The sequence below is a fragment of the Anolis carolinensis genome, chromosome 1 (assembly GCF_035594765.1).
Source record: "Anolis carolinensis isolate JA03-04 chromosome 1, rAnoCar3.1.pri, whole genome shotgun sequence".
Lineage (NCBI taxonomy): Eukaryota > Metazoa > Chordata > Lepidosauria > Squamata > Dactyloidae > Anolis > Anolis carolinensis.
In genome coordinates, this window is record NC_085841.1 from 160773331 (window position 1) to 160794514 (window position 21184).

Below are 21184 nucleotides of genomic sequence, written 5' to 3' on the forward strand. Positions count from 1 at the left end.
GACCATGTTTAAGGGTTGTGGCTGAGAATACAATTGGCAGAAATTTCTTAAACATTGAAATAGAGTTGTGATGTGTATAACCCCTTATGCCATCATTATCCAACAACATGATGCCAGACATTGTTACCAAATGATATGCTATAATTTGCAAATATATCACATAATAGGCTATTTCGCCAAGTGGCAACAAGTATGTATGCACTGTATTCAAATGCAAAAATAATATGAATATTCAGGGAATAGTCAAAGGCCTAAATGTAATTGTTAGTTTTAATTAGAGTAGGACCACTGGAACGTACATAAATGTTGGTTTACTGGTTCCCATTGATTCAATGAGTTTACTGTAATCAAGATTAATGATTAAATTTAGATAAAGATAATGTAGTAAAGAAAAAATGCAATGCTGTCTGTTTTTAATATCCTGCTTTATTTTTATGTCGTCCAGCAGTCGGCCAGTGTTCCATGTCCCCTGAGAATTTTCAGTCCATATTGGCTGTTTTATTGTTTCCCTAACCATTTATATCCCACTTCCCAAGGGTTGTATTTTGTTGTTCTGCAAGCAAAGTTAGCCCCCAATACATTTTTACAGTTTAGATTCACTGCTGAAAAAGTATCTGAGGATCACTTTACTCTCCCCTTTGGGGACTGCATCAGCAATAGAGAAATACCAATGGCACAAAATGCAAGGTAAGTCCCTAGTAAGTATCTGTACTGGTTGGCAGAGTAGAAACCGGAAGTGTACAAACTGCCATACTCCACAAGTTTACTAGCAGACTGAGTTAAGTAACCATAATGACATCAAGAAGAAAAACGTATGGTGACATGATAGCAAGCAGTCCTGAAGATGTAAGAGGGGGCATACTTAATGGCAGAGCATAACCAGGGGCTACTTTGAATCCCTGGCCACTCTGGGTAGGGTTGATCCCCTGTGTAAAACCACTGCAAACCTTTGTTGATAGTAGTGGGCAATGAGGGCTAGTGGTCTCAGTATAAGGAAACAACTTTGGCAGACATAATAGGTGGCAGCCAGGCACTTGCAGGGAGTTCAGTGTCTGGTGATAAGTGGCAGTGGCAACAATGTAGAAAAGCAGACAGCTCAGTGGGATCATGGACATCAACACAACACCAAAATATGTTTGTCCTGGTGCATTGGGCCATCATAATGGTCAATATTTATTTATCTGTTTGTTTGTTTGTTTATAACATTTATATTATGCTCTTCTCACCGCAAAGGGGACTCAGGGCAGAGCATAACATATATACTGCAAACATTCAATGCCGGAACATAAAATAAACCATAAATATACATAAACACTAAAATCAGTTATCTTCACATTAAAACCATTATTTAAAACTATCACAAGTCAGCCGTGAAATATCCTATTGCTGCCATTATGGGGTCAATTCAAAACATAATAATCTGGATTGGCCCCAGATTAAGTGGTTGGTATAGACACAGCTGAAGATATCAAACAGCTTTTGATTCAGGCATTCTCTGGCAACTATTGTGCTTTAGTGTCAGACCAAACCTTCCAGTGCCATCAACATTCTTCTTGTGACTTATACTGTTTGTGTAAATTCTGGAAATACTTTGGAAAGTCTTAAAGAGAAGGTCATAAAATGCTTAAATGACGATTAAGGAGTGAGTCTAATGAATCCTACCCTAATGACAGCATTTAAGAAAGAGTTTTCTGGAAGCATCTGTTTGCAATTAAATGGCTGTCAAAATATTTGGCATGGTGACTAGCATTACAGAAAATAGTGCTTAATGAAAATGATGGGAAGTTTTAGTATGTGGGCTGAAGCAGTGCTTAAAATAGCCATGAGTCCATGAAGAAAAGTCACAAAATAAATGAGATAATGGTCTATTTTAGAATTAATCAGTGTATAAAATTCAATGTGCAAATGTACAAATTAGGCAGAAATCCTATGCAGGCTGGAAGCTGAGAGATATGCAAGACAGAATTCTTGTAAGTCTTATACACAGAGCATGGACCAAGGATGTGAAATACTGAAAGCTGGAGAAATGTACGTTCATATTTTATATCCTTAGTTTTGCATGTACAGCTAAGTAACATTTCTGGATCTAAGCTCACCCAGCCCCAGCTATCAGCTTTTCCAAAACATGGAGGTCTGTTCTATTGGTAAATGAGGCGCAGGAGAAAGACATTTTTGATTAGCACAAGGAAAGGATAATGGAAGCAATATCCAGTTTGGAAAGCAGACTGGGCCAAGTCGGACCCAATTTAGTTGTCCAGTAGAGTGGGCAAAGTCAGTTTAAAGCTAAAAACATGATATTCACCAGAAGCCGCTGTGCATTATAAGAACAGCCAGCAGCTCCTATGGAGTTAGTCTGAGTTTTTGAGCTCATGTAGACAAGCTCTTGCCTATTCAAGTAAACCCTAGTGAATCCAGTGAACCTCATTCTGAAACAGATGTATGCATAGCAGGAATGCAAAGCACATGCACCCGTTTTCTTCTCATGAGAAAAGATGAGTCCACATGTTAAGACACCCTGATGGAGAATCTATCAACTATCACATTTTGGTTCTTCCTAAATGTGAAGGAAATTTACAGCCTGAACTGAAAAGTACTAGAGCTTTGTTTGTTGTTCTACTGTCCATTTAAGGCTAGCACAAGCATCATTTGCTATGCTAAGTGTGAATGAGAATGCCTGACCTATTGAGAGTACCATAGTGCTAATAATAATAATAATATAATTTTATTTTTGTACCCCGCCACCATCTCCCCAGAGGGACTCGGGGCGGCTCACAGATATCAAATACCAAATCAAATACGAAAACACACAAATAAATTTAAAAGGCATTTTAAAAAATCACAATCATTATAAAACATGAAAAACACAGCAATAAAAACATAAAATGAGCTGGGCAAAGTGCACTGAGTGAAACTTGTAAACAAGAAGGAAGTTAAGGTGCTACAAGGTCATGGGAAGAACCTTAAACTGGGGTGAACTCTGAGGCTATGTCAAGGAGTTAACCAACAGGTACAACTGGTCAGAAGAAACCGCTAGTACAAAGGTTTAGCATACAGTGGGCGGTACTTCAAAGGCCTGTTTGAACAGCCAGGTTTTCAGGCTCTTCCTGAACACTTCCAAGGTGGCAGCTTGCCTAATTTCCCCGGGGAGCGCGATCCAGAGCCGGGGGGCTGCCATGGAGAAGGCCCTCTCCCTCATCCCCACCAATCGCACTTGTGACGGAGGCGGAAGTGAGAGGACGGCCTCCCCCGATGAACGAAGAGATTGTGCGGGTTCATAGGGGGAGATGCGGTCAGAAAGGTAAGCGGGTCCCAAACCGTTCAGGGCTTTGTAGGTCAACACCTGCACCTTGAATTGGGTCCGGAAAATAAACGGCAGCCAGTGGAGCTCCTTAAACAGGGGAGTAGACCGCTCCCTGTAATTCGCTCCTGTTAGGAACCTGGATGCCGCCCGCTGAACTAGTTGGAGTTTCTGGGCCATCTTCAAAGGTAGCCCCAGATAGAGCGCATTGCAATAATCCAATCTAGAGGTAACTAAGGCATGGACCACCGTAGCCAGATCAGACTTCACGAGGTATGGTCGCAGCTGGCGCACAAGTTTTAGTTGTGCAAAGGCCCTCCCGGCCATGGCCGACACCTGAGCCTCAAGTGTCAGCAATGAGTCCAGGAGGACCCCCAAGCTGCGGACCTGCGCCTTCAGGGGGAGTGCGACCCCGTCAAGCACAGGTTGCCACCCAATACCCCGATCAGACATACGACTGACCTGGAGGACCTCCGTCTTGTCGGGATTAAGCTTCAGCTTATTCGCCCTCATCCAGCCCATCACAGCAGCCAAGCACTGGTCCAGTATCCGAGGGGCTTCCTTGGATTTCGGTGGAAAAGAGTAGTAGAGTTGGGTGTCATCTGCGTAGAGATGGCACCGAACTCCAAAATTCGGATGACCTCTCCCAGCGGTTTCATGTAGATGTTAAAAAGCATGGGGGACAGAATAGAACCTTGCGGGACCCCACAGGTCAATGGCCAGGGGTCTGAGCAGGTGTCTCCCAGCTTCACCAACTGGGAACGGCCCTCCAGGAAGGACTGGAGCCACTGCAAAGCAGTACCCCCAAGGCCCATCCTGGAGAGCCGTCCCAGAAGGATACCATGGTCGATGGTATTGAAAGCCGCTGAGATGTCCAAGAGAACCAGCAGGGTCACACTCCCCCTGTCCAGCTCTCTGCGGAGGTCATCCACCAAGGCGGCCAAAGCGGTCTCGGTACTGTGCCCAGGTCTAAAGCCGGACTGTGATGGATCCAGAAAATCATATTCTATGGTGTACTTTGCGTCTAAAGCTTTTATTAGGTCACTTGGGTCTCAGGGCTCAGGAAAATTTATTTTTAGAACTATTAATACATCCCTCCAAGTTTCCTGTTCAGTTATGGTGATCCATTGAACGTCATAGGCAAGGAGTACTCAATAGTGGTTTTGCCACTTACCTCTTTGGAAATGTAGTCTGTAGCACCTGCTATTACTTGACAGTCTGCCATTCAAATACTAGCCAGGACTGATCCTACTTAGCTTCCAACTTAGCTTCCTTAAAATATGTAGGCCATTTTGGACTACAAAACCTAGAATGCTCCAACTAGCATGGCTGTAGTCCCCCCCCAACCCCCCCCCCCCAAACCACCCTTTCACATGATTATAGCTTGTGATACAGTTTGTGAGATTTTCAATGGAAAGTAAATTGGACTGAAGAAAGACTTAAAATATAATTGTTAACTATTCTTAGACTTAACACATGAGTTTAATTGGATGGTTTAGTGTAATGGAACTTTTATAACTATGAGATATGTTGGTCTTGAACCTTTCTGCATTGTTATTCTGGTTAATAATTTTGCTTGTTGCTTGTATTTAAAGTAAATTGATGCTACACTCTTTTGTCATGTCTGCAAGTACCCGTTGGCTTTAGCATAAAACATTTTCAGAAATGTCAGAAGTGAAATAATTGTCTGTAGCAGCACAAGAACATTCCACTTTGGCAATATTACCTGGCATGTTAACAAGCATCCTGTCTTCAATATCTTCTAAATGCTGGCACTAGTTTAATAAATTTAGTGAATTCCTAAGTTACCATAGAAACAGTGGAGGGAATTACCAGGAATTTGCTGTGAGGATGTGCACTCACTCCTCCAACTGTTCTTCCTTTGTTACCGCTCATAATAGAATGACTTTATAATTAATGCCTTTTCTTTTCCTTCCCACCAGTTCATCACCTCCACCATCAACTATAGTTGTGTAGGCACTCAGATGTATCCATGGAACTTTCTTGTATAAGGGTTTTTTCATTCCCATAAGAGAAATTATATGTGTTCCAGCTGGAAAAAAATTGGAAACCCTACATACCATGAAGATCAGCAAACAGTTGGATTACTAGAAGGAGTCATTTGTCTGCAAAGGTGTCCACTGTACACTAACCAAGCTCACCTTGTATGAGTCACAATGTCCGTCAAAGCACCACCTTCCAGAAATTCCATCACAACCCACAGTTCATCTCCCACAAGATAACTGTTGTACATGTCGACCACATTTTCATGATGGTAGTCTCTCATTATTACAACCTGTGAGGTGAACAAAAGCCACAAATAAATCATTTGGTAATGGATTCTTTATTAGAATGTGCCAAATTATACAGATCTTTCCCTCTCGCACATACACAACATAGACACCCCCACATACACATCAGACTTGCATACTGTTTTGAAGTACTGACATTGTATTAAGCCTAAATTGGAAGAAAGTGCTTGTGGATTCTTGGATGAAATCAGAGTGTAAGTGTGGTCAAGGAAGACCTACACCAGAAATGAAGCTGAACTCCATTCAGTTTAATTGGTGATGTGCACTGGGCTAGGACAATACAAAGAGTTCCTGTTCTAGCAACCAACAGGAAGAACTGGAGATGGAGGCAGATATAATTGTTTAACAGGTTAAGGAACCTGCTGCAATCCCTTTTTGTTCAATGTTTAGAAGAATAGGGAAGGATAAAAAAAAGTGTGGTCTGGCCGGCCCTATTGTCAGGCAGGGTGAAATGATTTCTTTAACTAGTAGGTAATGAAGTGAATAGGTGCAGTTATTTCTCTTAGATATGGCTGTGCCCTAGCTCCCAAAATTGTTCTCTTTATTTCTGGTGTGTTCTGGGACATTAGGTCATTACCACTGACATCTTTTATCTCAGGCCAGGGATGGAAACATTATTTCCCATTATTTGTTTCCTAGCCACTTGAGTAACCCAAATATATTGTCAGGAAAAATGTGCAACATATTCAGGTTACAAATGCTATGAGGGTCAGCCCTTGCTATACTCCTTTGTTGGAGGAAAGACACTTCTTGTTCTGTGTGTATCTGTCTACAAGTCACCTGTTGACTTCTGGTGACCTTATGAATTTCACAAGGTTGTCTTAGGCAAGAGACAATAATGGTTTTGCCAGTTCCTTCCTCTGAAATATAGCACATGGTATTTGTTGATGGTTTTCCATTCAAGTACTAACCAGGGCTGACCATGGTTAGCTTCCAAATGAATCTGCTTCCCTAAGATCTGGTAGAGAAAGATCTCCCATTTTTAATGTTAAAAGAAAATCCAGCTTTCAGTCCAGCTGGCTTTTGTGGCCTAGATTAGATGTGACACCAGTGATAGTAATGTTGGGATTTTCTGCCTTTTTCCATTGCATCTGTCTCTAGTCCTGAAACCTGATTCAAGAAAGTTTTTCAGCCTCCAAAAGAAGTTTTTACCACTTCAGGAGAACAAAGGAACAGTGTGCATTTATTGGAAGTTGCTTACCCAGGACCAAAGTTAGTGTTTAATACTGTTATTAAAACTGAGTGAGAAATGCTCCATTTGCCTGTTGTAGTTTTTTTCCTAGGTAATAACATTTCCCGGATAGCCAGGCTTGTCTGCTCTCCCCCACCCTGCTTTTTTTTTTTGTCTTCTCCCTTTTCTAGTGCCTGGTTCACATATTTTCTGACATTATGAGAAGAAAATTGCGACTTGTGGGAAAACAACATTGGAGTGTGGCCAAAAGCCTATAATCTGGCAATAAGAGGGCAAATGTTATTAATGTGGAAGACATATAAAAATACTGTTTAAGTGGGCACCATGCAGTTTATTTACTGGATTTAGAAAAAAAATCTAAATACATAGAAAACTCTGTGAGTGTGCATTAATGTGTTCAGCATGGTTAACAATAAATATAACATAATATAATAAATTACTTAAAAATCAAAATGCTATTATCAAATCTGAAATACTGTTTTTTTTAAAAAAAAAAAGATTCACTGTATTAACTGTTGTGTTCATGCCTACTTCAATGTGCATGTACTATGTAACAAAATTTGGAAAATATTCTGTTCCTGGTTTAAAAGTGTTATTCCTGTTTAATTTTATGGTAATTACTTTGAAAGCAGTTGTGGCTGCCACAAACTATGTTGAATTGGTTGAGACTTGATGAGATACTCATTGAAAAACTATAGCAAAATATTCTGCAGGATGTCCCACAAAAACAAGGTTTTGCAGTTTAATAAACTTTTTCCATGTTTTTATGATAGAACCAATTAGGAAATGACACTTATAACCCAGGAGCAAAAATTGTGTTACGTAGTGTTATATATCAAGTTAAATACCAGCTTCTCTTTAAAACAATATCCATTTGAAGTAATTGTAGATTCATAGTCAGATTACTTCATGGGGTTGTTCTTAAAATAAAATTTGTCAGGATGTGTTGTGGGGAAAATAAAGTAAAATATTTTTGCTTTAGAGGATAAATAGAATGTAACTGGCTAAGACATAATGGGGGAAAATGTTTATCTTTAAAAATACATGAATTCCAAAGGATTTTTAGAATGTCTCACTTGGGCACTCTTGATTACATTTATTCAGGGATATATATGAATAGATGTGTATGATTACATTGCTGACATAAATGTGATATTATTCTGCAAAGAAAAAAAAACTCCTTTCTTGAAATAAGTAGACAGTAAAAACTCTCCCAATATCCAACCTCTCCAAGTCAGTTTCTTACCTATAGCACTGTGCAGCCCTGGCACATACAGAGGATTAGTAAATCAAAAGGACTGGCAGTGAGGAGAAGAAACCCAGTAAAATGAAGCCTTAATATATGACCTTTATGCAAATCTCAAAACTAAATGAATCAGAACTGAAAGAAGGAGGAAAAATAACTCAAATCTGGAATCTGCAATAATGATCCAGTTTGTGGGGAATTAGAGACAGGGAAAATCTATGTGAGAAAGGAAGACTGAGAAACACAAAGTATACAGTTTTGGGAATGTTTAGATTTAAAATAAATTGAGAAGTGATGTTTGGTTGTAATTGTTGTGTGTCATTTCTAAATAAGGCAAACTAACTTATGAGTTTTTCTTGGCAAGATTTGTTTAGAGGGGGCATTGACTTTGCCTCTTTGGAGGCTGAGGCAGTTTGACTTGCCAAGTAAGTTTCCAAGGTCAAGTGGGGATTTACAGTCTCATCATAAAGGCCAGGTGAAGCGTCCTGCTTCACCTGCCATCTGTTGCCCCGTGTGCAGCTCTCTCTCTGTGATGCTTTTCCCATCACATAGGGAAAGCGTCGCCCTCATTGAGAGGTCCCATGCTACCTCCACTGGAGACAGCGCAATATGGGAAGCCTCTCGTGTTGGGAGGAAAGCATCCAGCGACACTTTTACCCAGCTGGAAGTGGGGGCTCCGCCAGAACTCTCACAACATCTTATGATGCCTGGCATGGGGCTCCATCTTCTAGACAGGGTGAAAGCATCTTAGAATGCTAAAATCACCCCATTTGACGAGGCCCATAGACCCAGGTCTCCAGAGCCATAGTCCAGTGCTCAATCCACAACACCACATTAGCTCCTGATATTTGCTCCTAAGCACAATTTGTAACCAAAATGAATTGGGAGCTACAATTGATTTCTGATTAGACATTAACTACGTTGCATCAGTGGGGCTCCCACAAACAATGGTAACCTTAACTCAGGAACAGAAGCAAAAATTAGGTGGAGGAAGAACCACCATAAGACTGCAAAACTCATTGCCTGGGAAGATTAATCAAGCTTTCTCCATCCTTTCTTTTGACGCATACTAAGAGGTCCTGAATACTGAATTTGTTTGTGTTTCACAGTGGACTCCTAGATTTTGTATTATGCATTTATTTTTTTTAGTTATTGATTTACATGTTTTTCAATTTTATGTTTATTTTATTTATCAAAGTACTCAGCAAAAAAGACTACACAGACATAAAGTATAAATATTAAAAAATAAAATAATAAAAAGAAGCCTGCAATATATGACAGTGTGCCAAAACCTTTGTGAACCCTCTCACTCTCCCTTTTTCTAAACCGAAGATGAAACTCATGTCTGACACTGGAGGAAGCTCGAAAACCTCGATATATGCAAAGCAGGATTAAAGTCTGTTATTTTGAACCTGGCAAAGAAAAAAACCATTCTGTGACAAATGATCCCCTTTGAAATCTCAAATCAAATTCACACACTTGCTTTCTTAAGAACAATAGCCAAAATTAAGCTTTCATTCTTAATCACTTTGAATTTTGAGTAGTTTGGATTTTTCTTACCTTTTTAGTAGGAATGCTATTCACATATAAGCTATGATGGCCAAGTGATTGAGGTCTTAAACTATTATTCAGTTGTTAAGTTGTTGTTCTCAAAGGTGTTGAATTTAGGGAGTTTACTAATAAGAGTGTGTGAGCCGATTCAAAGAGGAATGAATAAATTGCAAACTGTATAATATTCTGTGTATTACAGTGTGAAGTTAATATGCTTATTTTTTTACAGTACAGTATATATATCGCTGCTGTTTAAGAGGTCTAAATATCATAAAAGCATTTCTGACCTTCAAAGCTAAGCAGAGCCAGCCCTGGTTAGTACTTGGATGAGAATTAGTCAATGAATACCAGGTGCAGAAGGCTATATTTTTGAGGAAGGAACTGTCAAAATCTATGAGAATTCCTTGATTAGGAAAATCCCATGAAATTTGTGAGGTTGATACAAGTAAAGAAAAACAACCTGAAGGCACATACAGATATTTTAAGGATGTTAGTATTATGCAGTCTATGGACTTCATCTCATAAGGCCTTCACTCCATTTCTTCGCACCATTCCCATGGAGACCATTGCATGACATATGGCCACTTCCAATGGTTTTCCACGGGACTCTGTTCTGGCAGCACAGTGAAACAGAATGGTACCTGAAGTCAGGTACTACCTGATAAAAGAAGACAAATGGAAGCAGGGAAATATGAGGAAAGGATGTGGGATGACGGCCATCCCTGAAGACGGAAAGGCCCGGGACCTTGACGGTAGGGAACGAAACAATGCGGTTTGCTATGCTTTTTCCTGCTTTTTCCCACTGACCCCTCCCCCCCCCCAATGGGATGAGGTCCTCATCCTCTGGATGGAATGAGGTCCTATGCCTTTCCACCAGGATAAATGACCTCATTCCAATTTCATCAACTGAACAACCCTACAAGGTAAATTAGGCTGAGAGCAAGAGAGAGTAACTATCCATTACACAATTAACTTTGCAGCTAAGTGAGGATCTTTTAATCTGGATAAATTGAGAACCATTTGGTTAGTAGCTACAACCTGTATTTTGTGTGAAGGGGACATGTCTTCCCAGAGTGACAGCAGGTGGGATACCTCCCACCCATCCTTTAGACCAGGGGTCCTCAAACCTTTTAAATGGAGGGCCGGTTCACGGTCCCTCAGACTGTTGGGGGGCCGGACTATGATGAAATAGTCAAAAATTAGGATTGTTTTTGTGTCCCTTCAAGTCATTTCAGACTTAGGTCAACCTAAAAGGCCAGGTAAATGACCTTGGAGGGCTGCATTCGGCCCATGGGCCTTAATTTGGTGACCCCGATCTAGATGATCTCATAAGACCATACGTAAGCAAAGAGACCTCCAAAGACTATCTAGATGGTCTCATAAGACCATAGGTAAGGAAAGGGACCCTCAAAAGCCATCTAGATGGTTTCACAGGACCATAGGTAAGGAAAAGGGCCCCCAAAGACCATCTAGACAATCTCATAAAACCATAGGTAAGGAAAGGAACCCTCAAAGGCCATCTAGATGGTCTCATAAAACCCTAGGTAAGGAAAGTGACCTCCAAAAGCCATCTAGATGGTCTCATAAGGCTGTAGCTAAGCAAAGAGACATTCAAAGACCATCTAGATGATCTCATAAGACCATACGTAAGCAAAGAGACCTACAAAGACCAGGTAGACTTAGGTCAACCCTAACTCTAAAGTTTAGGACGGGGCCAGATAAATTACCTTGGAGGGCTGCATTCGGCCCATGGGCCTTAGTTTGGTGACCCCTGATCTAGATGATCTCATAAGACCATACGTAAGCAAAGAGACCTCCAAAGACTATCTAGATGGTCTCATAAGACCATAGGTAAGGAAAGGGACCCTCAAAAGCCATCTAGATGGTTTCACAGGACCATAGGTAAGGAAAAGGGCCCCCAAAGACCATCTAGACAATCTCATAAAACCATAGGTAAGGAAAGGAACCCTCAAAGGCCATCTAGATGGTCTCATAAAACCCTAGGTAAGAAAAGTGACCTCCAAAAGCCATCTAGATGGTCTCATAAGGCTGTAGCTAAGCAAAGAGACATTCAAAGACCATCTAGATGATCTCATAAGACCATAGGTAAGCAAAGTGTGATGACTCATGGGCCTTGTAGTCCTGTTCCTAGTACTATTGTGGCAGATGAAGAGGAAAACATGGGATTTTCGCCGGTTCAGCAAGAGCCGGAGTCTCTTCACCTGCAGGATGTTGATGTTTGCCCTCAAGAATTCAGCCAAACAGGCCTTGGGCAGAACTCCCCCCCGTTTTCCAGGAGGGAAAATTATTCTAAAGATAGGGGAGTCAGGGAGGCTAATCGGAGAAGCCTGAGAATCGCTGCCAAACAAATGGCTGATTAGGTCTGCTTCCCTTGGGAAATTCTAAGGAGTCATGCATCTGGACAGAGTTGGGTTTCGCTTCTCGTTCTCTAGGGAAAGAGTTCTGTTGGCGGGAAAACGAGACCCAATATAGGTGTTTGGCGCGAGGGATTCTTTGCGGAGTCAATTGATCAGCTTGAGGAGAGAGATCGTGTGTGGACTTCGTAATCCCAGTTCCTTGCTTCCCGGATCAAGCTTCAAGCCTTGCCTTGTCTCACGGTTTTACCACGGACTCTGTTTCATGCTTCATGTTCGTCTTGCCTCCAGTCACGGATCTAGTCAAGAATCACGTTTATTTCCAGCCTTGTTGTCAAGCTTCATTGGACTTTAAAGACTCTGTTATTTCCCCACACTATTGCTTGGCAAAGTGTGTGTTTCGGTCAAGTGGATTAAAACTTTGAACTCTAATATCTTATATTGGACAATACATTTCTGGACTATATTTGACCTTATCTGAAAGGTCTGCTTCTGAACTATATTCTTCACTTGTTTTTATTGATTTTATATATTTCTTTAATAAAGATAGAGACTGGCCTCTGTGTAAGGTTATTGGTGCTCTGCAGCCAGGGTCCTGACACAAAGAGACCTCCAAAGACCAGGTAGACTTAGGTCAACCCTAACTCTAAAGTTTAGGACGGGGCCAGGTAAATGACTTTGGAGGGCCGCATCTGGCCCCTGGGCCTTAGTTTGGGGACCCCTGCTTTAGACCATACTATGCTGTTTATGATTAAAACATTGGAATGGGAAATGAAGAGAAGATGCCACAGTTTAAGTCCTCACTGAACTCATGGGGTTACCTTGAAGCAATGGTTCTTTCTCATCTTGTCCTACTTCACAGGATTTTTATGAAGCTGAAATGAAGACGCAAGAAACCACATAGCTCATTGGCAGCCATCTGACATTTTTTGAGCATGGAGTCTCCATTTAAGACATTTAAGGAGATTAAAAATGCTCCTTAAATTACACAGTTCAATGACGTACTTAAGTTCAGCTATAGTTAATGGGATGGAAGCACACACACAAATACATCCCATCTGATTAGATCCTGAGTGGCTCTTACCTCATTGAAGAGCAGCTCCCTCCTCTGCTGCTTTCGGAGGTCCATTTTCTTCACAGCTACTTGCTTCCCGGTGTGCTTCTCTGTGGCAATGCAAACAATACCAGTGGAGCCTTCCCCAATTTTGATGAAGTTGTCCAAGTACTCTCGGGGGTCCCCAGGGCTCACCACCAGCTGCAGTGCAGCTCGGAACTGCTCATGAGAAACCCGGGAGGTCTGTTGGTCTGAGGAGGAACCCCAGCTGGGTGGGGGGTAAGCACCTGAGGTGATGCTCGGGGAGCTGGGGTAAGAAGCGGTGGAAACATAATGAGAACTGGATGGCAGAGAAGGCTGCTGGTGATGGTACTGAGAGAATTTGTGATAGACGGCTGGATACTGGTAGCTGCTACCAGAATAGCTGGCTTTGCTCTGGCTCTGAGGTAGCTTTGTTGGCCCTCGAGGGTAAGTGTCTGATCCAGACAGTGGTGGACTTACTACCATCTGGGCCCGGTCGTAATCCAACTGTGGAGAAAGGCAAGTCAACAAGTAAGCTTGGTTTCACAGACATGGCATGCCTTTCCTGACAAATAAAAAAGAGAGAATGATAATTTTATGTTTGTTCTTCTGGTATCCTTCTCATGTTGGATAATTAAACCAACAAAGAATGAAAGGAATAGACAGACACGTGCCCCCCCCCACCCCAGATGTTTAGCTGAAATTCCAGGATATCAAAAAGCATGGTACCTGGGGACAGATTATGTACACCACAATCCAACAACATCTGGAGATCTAAATTATTTTCCAACCCCACTCTACCATATAAAATTTGAGGCCTCAATGCTGACTTGCTGACTTCTTTTGTTTCAGTGGACAAAAACACAGCCCCTTTAACAGAAATGTCTCTTGGCAATTTCTCTCAAACAGGGCTAATACCATAATTTGGTCGTCAAGAGAGCCACAACAGGCACTTGCCGACCCAAACTTCAGGGATAACTTCCTCAGACAATGCTTCAGGACTATTTATTCATTTATGATTGTTCTATCTTATTTTTTTTAAAAGTAAGGTTACATCAGCCCAATAAGACACGGTCATCAGGAGTACTTACTACCAGCTTCGGCTGATATGCCAGCTGTGCCCTTTCCTAGAACTGGAGGTCCCAAAGATGGTAGTGCACACACTGGTAACTTCAAGGTTAGACTTCTGCATGTGCTTTACATTGGGTTACCTCTGCACCAAGTTTGGAAACTCCAATTATTTCCAAAGATGGCAGCCAGACTAGTTACAGGAGTATCTAGGAGTGAGCATAGTAAACCTATACTGAAGTTACTCCGCTGTTTACCAATTAGTTTCCAAACGAAGTACAAAGTGTTGGTTATGACCTTTAGAGCCTTACATCGTTTGGGCCCAGGTTACCTACAGAATTGCCTCTTCCCATTCAATCTGCCCCAAACACTTAGGTGCTTTGGGGGGCGGGGGGGGGGCGGTTACTCAAACCAGCCAGAACCTGACTGGTGACCATCACCAAGAGGACCCTTTCATTAGTCACCCTAAGACTGTGGAATGACCTGCTGGGAGAGCTTCAACAGCTAAACCAGCTGTTGGAATTTAAGATGCAACTGAAAACCTGTATCTTCTGGCAATCAATTTTAAATTGTGAATTTTAATTTGTATTTCATCAATGGATTCTAACTTGCATGTTAGTTCTGTGTATCTTGTTGCATGTGTTTTAATAGTGTTTTATCTCTTACACTGTCTTGTGCCCTGACCTGAGCCACAGGGAAAGGCAAGTAATAAATTTATCGTCGTCATCATCAACATAATTGTTGTTGTCGTAGTCATCATCATCATCATCATCATCATCATCACAACAGTGCTGTGAGATAGGTTAGACACAGAGAGTTGGACTCACCGAAGTTTGATCTGTTAGTTTCAGGGTTCAGTGAAGATCTGAATCTGGATTTCTCCAATTCTAGTCCAACAATTTAACTACTACTTGCCCTCCATTCTCTAGCTGTACAAACAGATTTCAAGCTACTACTTATCAGAAAAAGGCAGATCAAATGCCATGCATGCATGACAGCTGAGATTCCAACCCTGAGATGTACAGGTTAAAGGATCATGGGGGATAAGCTCTTGCCTGAATATTTGGAGGTGGGCTGAGAATAAGCCCTCAGTGATCTAACTTCCAATAAGGCTTTAATTTGCATATGTCTTCAGATGTCTTGGTTTTCACTGCAGATGTTTTGGTTTTCCAAGGTGTGTAATTCTCTTACATTTTGAACTCAGAGTTGTCTTACAAGAGATATTCTTCAAACTGTAGGCATAATCCAGTAGTCAATATAGCTGTGCTAGCCCCACTAAAGTAATGCCAACCTTGTTCATATAAATGGAATTTGCCAAGAAAAGCTTTGCTTATGGTTGCATCTTATTTATGATTAATGGGTTATTGCATAATTTTAGCATTCTGTGCAATGCTACTGTATCAAAAGAAACAATCTTGTGCAGAGCTGGGCTGTTTCAGTCTGAATTAAATACGTAATATTTGTTTATTTCAAACTGTAAATGAAACTATGACCATCAGCTTAGTGAATACCAAGATTTAATTGGTTTATGTATTTTTAATGGATGAGATGTATGGCTATTTATTCTATTGTTGTTCCACACTTCAATACATGGAGAGGAGAGTAAGAAGATATAATAATAATAATAATAATAATAATAATAATAATAATAATAATAACAACAACAACAACAACAACAACAACAATAATAATAAGGAAATAAAGCTTGATGATTACTGTTGGAACGTGGTGTGAAAAAACAGTGAGTTTTATTTTGTTTTGGTTTCCAAAACCAATTTTTGTGCTCTGACGTCATGAGTTCTTTAATCATAAGTGTATGTTTCTAAATCTAGCACTAGACAGAGAACTATAGGTGGGAGTAAAACAAAAGAAAGTCCTGCTGTGGATACTCATTAATACAACAACTGAATATGTCATCCCTGGAATGTGATGGCTCTGATGTCACTAGAGTGGTGAATTTGTTGCTGGTTTTACTCAGAACTGCAAAAGAAGATATCCAAGTGCTGGATCATATCCCATTGGAGCCACTATGTTTGGATGAAAAGATAACAAAGGCAAATATTTCACCATCTACCTTTACATTTTTACAAATTTGTATGAGTGTGTATGTGTATGTTATCGCTATACTTGACAATCACATACACATTGCTTGATTGGAGAGATGCTGTAGAAGCAAAGAAGAATGATGAATATACTGGAAAAGATCATACTGAGACCACATTCAGGAGAAAACTTTACAATATTGACATAAAAGCAGAATTTCAGCAACTGATTTTGAGAAGGAGTTTTATTGTAGAAAACGAGAGTACTGGACCTTTTGCTTGGATTATTATATTTAAATAATAATTAACTGTGGTGGCACAAATGGATTCTCCTTATTCATCTACAATCAGCATCAGACTTGGAAAAAATGTCATATCAGTGAAAGAAAACTTAATCAATCAAGGTTTTTTTTGTGGGGGGTATGTGCATTCTATATATCAATTTCTATTTTTGTAAAAAAACAACAACCCCAAAACCCCCCGTCTTGCCAAGCTGTTTATCCATTAGTTCTTAACTGTTATAAATATTCTTCTAGGCCTTTAAATTAAATACCATTTTTTTTACACACCCCCCCCCCCCACTGCAAGCCATTTTCTGAAAAGCGCATTAATTTTCATCTTTGTTCAGAGTCAAAGAGCTTGAGGTAACATCTTCAAGGTGGGTGGGTGCTCAGACACAAGGCTCACGATGTAGCCCAATTACAACTAATTATAGCAGTGAATATATTTAATCAATCAATTTCAGTGGTGGAGCTCAGGGGTGGACAGAGCATACAGTCCGACACTGCACTCAGTTGCTAGTTTCATCGTTGGCTCCGAGCCAGAAGTTCCCTGATCCATGTTAGTTAAATGCACATTAATCTGAATTTGGCAGTGTAATCAAGGACCCAACTGAACTGTGAAATTGAATTCTTCAGTGGAACATCATTTGACCATTTTATGCTATGACTGCATGAGTAGGGGGAGGAACAGGAGAAAAGCTGCAGCAGCATCAATTTGTCACTGCAGGCAGCTGCATGGCAAGGGAGTGTTTGTATATTTGAGGCCTGTTCAGTGGAGGGAGCTGGATTCAAAGGGGAAAACCACAGCCGTGTTAGGCAACCTCCTGCATTTGGTGCACTCCCCTGTTTTTTCATGCATTGGGAAGGAGGTTTCACTGGCTCTCTGATGTGTGGAACTGCTAATTTCTCTCCCTTTTCTGGATCTGAGCTTTTTGAACATCTCCAGCAAAAGATGTATACATGTGTCTAACTAACAAAAAAAATCTCTCCATGGACTAGCTCAATCTTCCTGAAAAGGCTCACTATTTCTAATCAAATTAAAAATGAGGAAAGAAAAGGATTAGTTCTCCAGGGATTTTACTCACACTATAGTGGCCATGGAAAACTGCTGGTTAATGGAAATTAAGAGCACATATGATGACTCCTCTGACCATTCTTATGTCATAAAATGTCTCACTCTCAGGTCTAGCTGTAACAGCGACGACAGCACAGTACATGAAGCAAGCCTTCAGGGATTTCATCAACCCCTCCTCCCACACATTCACAAATATGGACCATGCTGGCTGATAGGAGGCTGCTGGTAGGTACTAGGCTGGGATTTATTTTATCCATATCATCCACACATTGATCAGTATCATATCAAAACTTATGTAACACAGAACAGCAAGAGCATACAGAGGGACAGGTTACTGTGTCTTGCTTGTTCTGCCTCTTAATGATGTGAAGCTCAGGTTTCTGATCTGCAGGAAATATCTATTGCTACTTTCTCCCTGAAACCATGAGAATAGAAAATTTGATGTCTACGAATGAAGGAATACAAAATATTGAACTGCATTCTAGAGACAAAACAAAGTCTTCATTGAACATGCATCTCTTTCATACTGACAGATCAACGTGAAGATGGGATATAAATAAGCAAATAGATAACATCGGATTGCACTGATATCTCATAAGATTGCATGATTCTAATATTTCCAATTATTGAATAAAATGTACATGTAGTTGTAAAGCTGCTCTTATATACCCCACCTGTGCAGAATGTGGGAGTGTTGGTTTTTGGACTATAACTCCCAGAATCCTCCCAGCCATAGTGGGTAATCTCCTTTGTTGGCTGAAGTTTTCTGGGAGTTGTATTCTAAAAAAGCTAACCTTGGAAGTACCATAATAATATGGCTTTCCATGACTTATCTCAAGACAGATAAGTAGGCCACAGATAAGGTGGCATTTTTATACTTGAGACTTGTTTTGAGAAAAAACAGACCTCACGTTGAGCATTCACACATTAGAATCATAGAATCGTAGAGTTGGAAGCGTCATCCAGTCAAACCCCATGCCATGCAGGAAAAGCATAATCAAAGCACACCTGACAGATAGCCACCCAGCCTCTGCTTAGAACTCTCTAAAGAGTTCCATGGTTGAACAGCTCTTTCAGTCAGGAAGTTCTTCCTAATGTTCAGGTAGAATCTTCTGTCCTGTAATTTGAACCCATTGTTCTGAGTCCTAGTCTCCAGGATAGCAGAAAACAAGTCTATTCCTTCTTCCTTGTGGCATCCTTTCAATATATTAAACATGGTGATCATGTCTCCTCTCAGCCTTCTGTTCTGCAGGCTAAACATATCCAGCTCTTTAAGCCACTCCTCAAAGAGCATGGTCTCCAGACCTTTGATAATTTCAATTGCCTTGGACACATTCCAGCTTATCAATATCCCTCTTGAACTGTGGTGCCCAGAATCAGACACAATATTCCAGTTGAGGTCTGGCCAAAGCAGAATAGACCCAATACTCCTTTTGATACTTCTTTCCTTGTTCTAGACACAATATTCTTTTTGATGCAGCTCAAAATCCCATGACTTTTTAAAGTTGCTGCATCACATTGTCAGCTTATGTTCAACTTGTTGTCAACTAAGACTCCAAGATCTCTTTCACATGGGCTGTTGTTGAGTCAGACATCACCTATCCTTTATCTGTACATTTTGTTTTTTCTGCCTAAGCGTAGTGTCTTACATTTCTCCTTGTTGAAATTAATTTTGTTAGTTTTGGCCAGCTCTCTAATCTGTTTTGGATTCCGAACCTATGAAGTCATAGGGAGAAGGGAGCAAGCTTGTTTTCTGCTGCCCCATAGATTAGGACACGGAACAATGGCTTTAAATTACAGGAAAGGAGATTTTACCTGAACATCAGGAAGAACTTCCTCACTGTGAGGCAGTGGAACTCTCTCCCCCAGACTGTGGTGGAGGCTCCTTCTTTGGAGGCTTTTAAGCAGAGGCTGGAAGGCCATCTGTCGAGGGTGCTTTGAATGCAGTTTCCTGTGTCTTGGCAGGGGTTGGACTGGATGGCCCATGAGGTCTCTTCCAACTCTATGATTCTATGATTCTGGACAATTATCTGTACCTCTCAGTTTGGTGTAATCTGCAAACTTGATAAGCATGCCATCTAAACCTTCATTTAAGTCACTAATAAAGATCTTGAACAGCACTGGGTCCAGAACAGAACCCTGCAGCACTTCACTAGTCACTTATTTCAGGGAATAAAAAAGAACCATTGCTGAGCACCCTTTGGGTTCGGTCGCTCAACCAACCAGAAATCCACCTAACAGCAGCCTTATCTATCTCACATTTTACTAGTTTGTTTGCAAGAAGATCATGGTAAGTCTCAGTGAATAAAACAATATGCTATGTTAAAATGGGAACTAAAGTGCCTATATCTGAAAAAGTATGGAGAAACACACTTTAGTTATGGGGGAGGAGTCTATGGATAAAGTAAATAATTGAAATAAATGTACAACTAATTAAAATGAATAAGGATTGTGTGAATTTTAGTACAGAAAACAAAGTCTTCCAACTTGATACAAGACTTTCACATTCCTAATCTCAGAGCTGAGATCACAAAAATGAGAGGTCCAAAGGTGAGAATAATTTCTCTAGGTAATAGATAATTATATGGTTAGTTTAATTGTTAGATATAGGTTAGTTAATTATCTTCCCATGTCAGTGATTTGAAAGTTTCTTTAATGAATCAACACATAGCTATATATTTACATGATAGACTACATTGACAGGTTGAACACAAACAAAATACGTGCTTGTTTAAAAAGGTACTCATGCATATATTTTACAAACAGGCCACACTCCATATACTCCAATCTCTGACAGGTAACGAAAAACATAAACAAAACCAACATGCTAGTAAGGTCCCAATAGATATCCACAGCATCACAAAATAAGATAGATAGCACACTGTGTGTATTTTTTCATTGCATGTTTCTACCGTTGCGATTTTCTCCTCCCACCTCTTTTTTATATTTAGGTAAATTTAGAATGGTTTCCTTGAAAGAGTTAATTAATCTATATAAATTAACTCTTCCAAAGGAAATCATTCTAAGATTGAATGAAGGGAGAGTAGAGGCAAGGGGATTTGGATTTCCAGGACTAGGTCAACAGAGCAGATTACATTCTGACAAGAAATCCATCAAAAGCACAGCAGTGAAACGGAACATGCTGCCACAGAGACAGCTGTGCAGCCTTATCTTAATGTAACTTCAGTGCAGATATTCTGTCTCCAGAACAAAAGGAGATTTAGGGTGCAGTCCTATACACACTTAATTCGAAGTGAGTCCCACTGAATTCAGTGGGATATGCAAACAATTGGACTGTTAGATGCTATGAAATGTGTATCCCTACAATGCCTTTAAATATTTCCAATTTTTGAAAGGGGGCAGGGACATGAATGTGGCAATGAAGAATCAATAATCAGGGATATCTCATGAAGGAATTAGGTATGGGAGAAACTGCTTCAGAAGAAAGTAAACAATTCTGGGTGTAAATGCAAAAAAGGCACTAATTCGGAAGTTCCTAGAAAAGGAAAACTTGCATCCCCACAAAATAATACCGATCCTGCTCTCTCCACACAAACCAACAAACAAAAAATCCCTTTAAGAGCTCTGGCAGCCAGTAAAACATAGTGAAGTGCTCTCTCATTGCTCTCTCACTGATTCACAGGGCACTTTTATTACATGGAAACGATG

General features: G+C 40.5%; 1 protein-coding gene across 8 annotated transcripts in view; it reads right to left on the reverse strand.

Moving 5' to 3' along the window:
* The window catches only part of pak5 (p21 (RAC1) activated kinase 5), a 173785-nt gene that overhangs the window by 11799 nt on the left and 140802 nt on the right, over positions 1-21184 (reverse strand). For all 8 annotated transcript variants that reach the window (XM_008116081.3, XM_008116114.3, XM_062957625.1 and 5 more), the window contains 2 exons: positions 13059-13556; positions 5461-5594 (listed from right to left, as the gene is read on the reverse strand). In XM_008116081.3, the coding sequence (XP_008114288.1) occupies positions 5461-5594; positions 13059-13556 (632 nt within the window). The remainder of the gene's footprint in view (positions 1-5460; positions 5595-13058; positions 13557-21184) is intronic.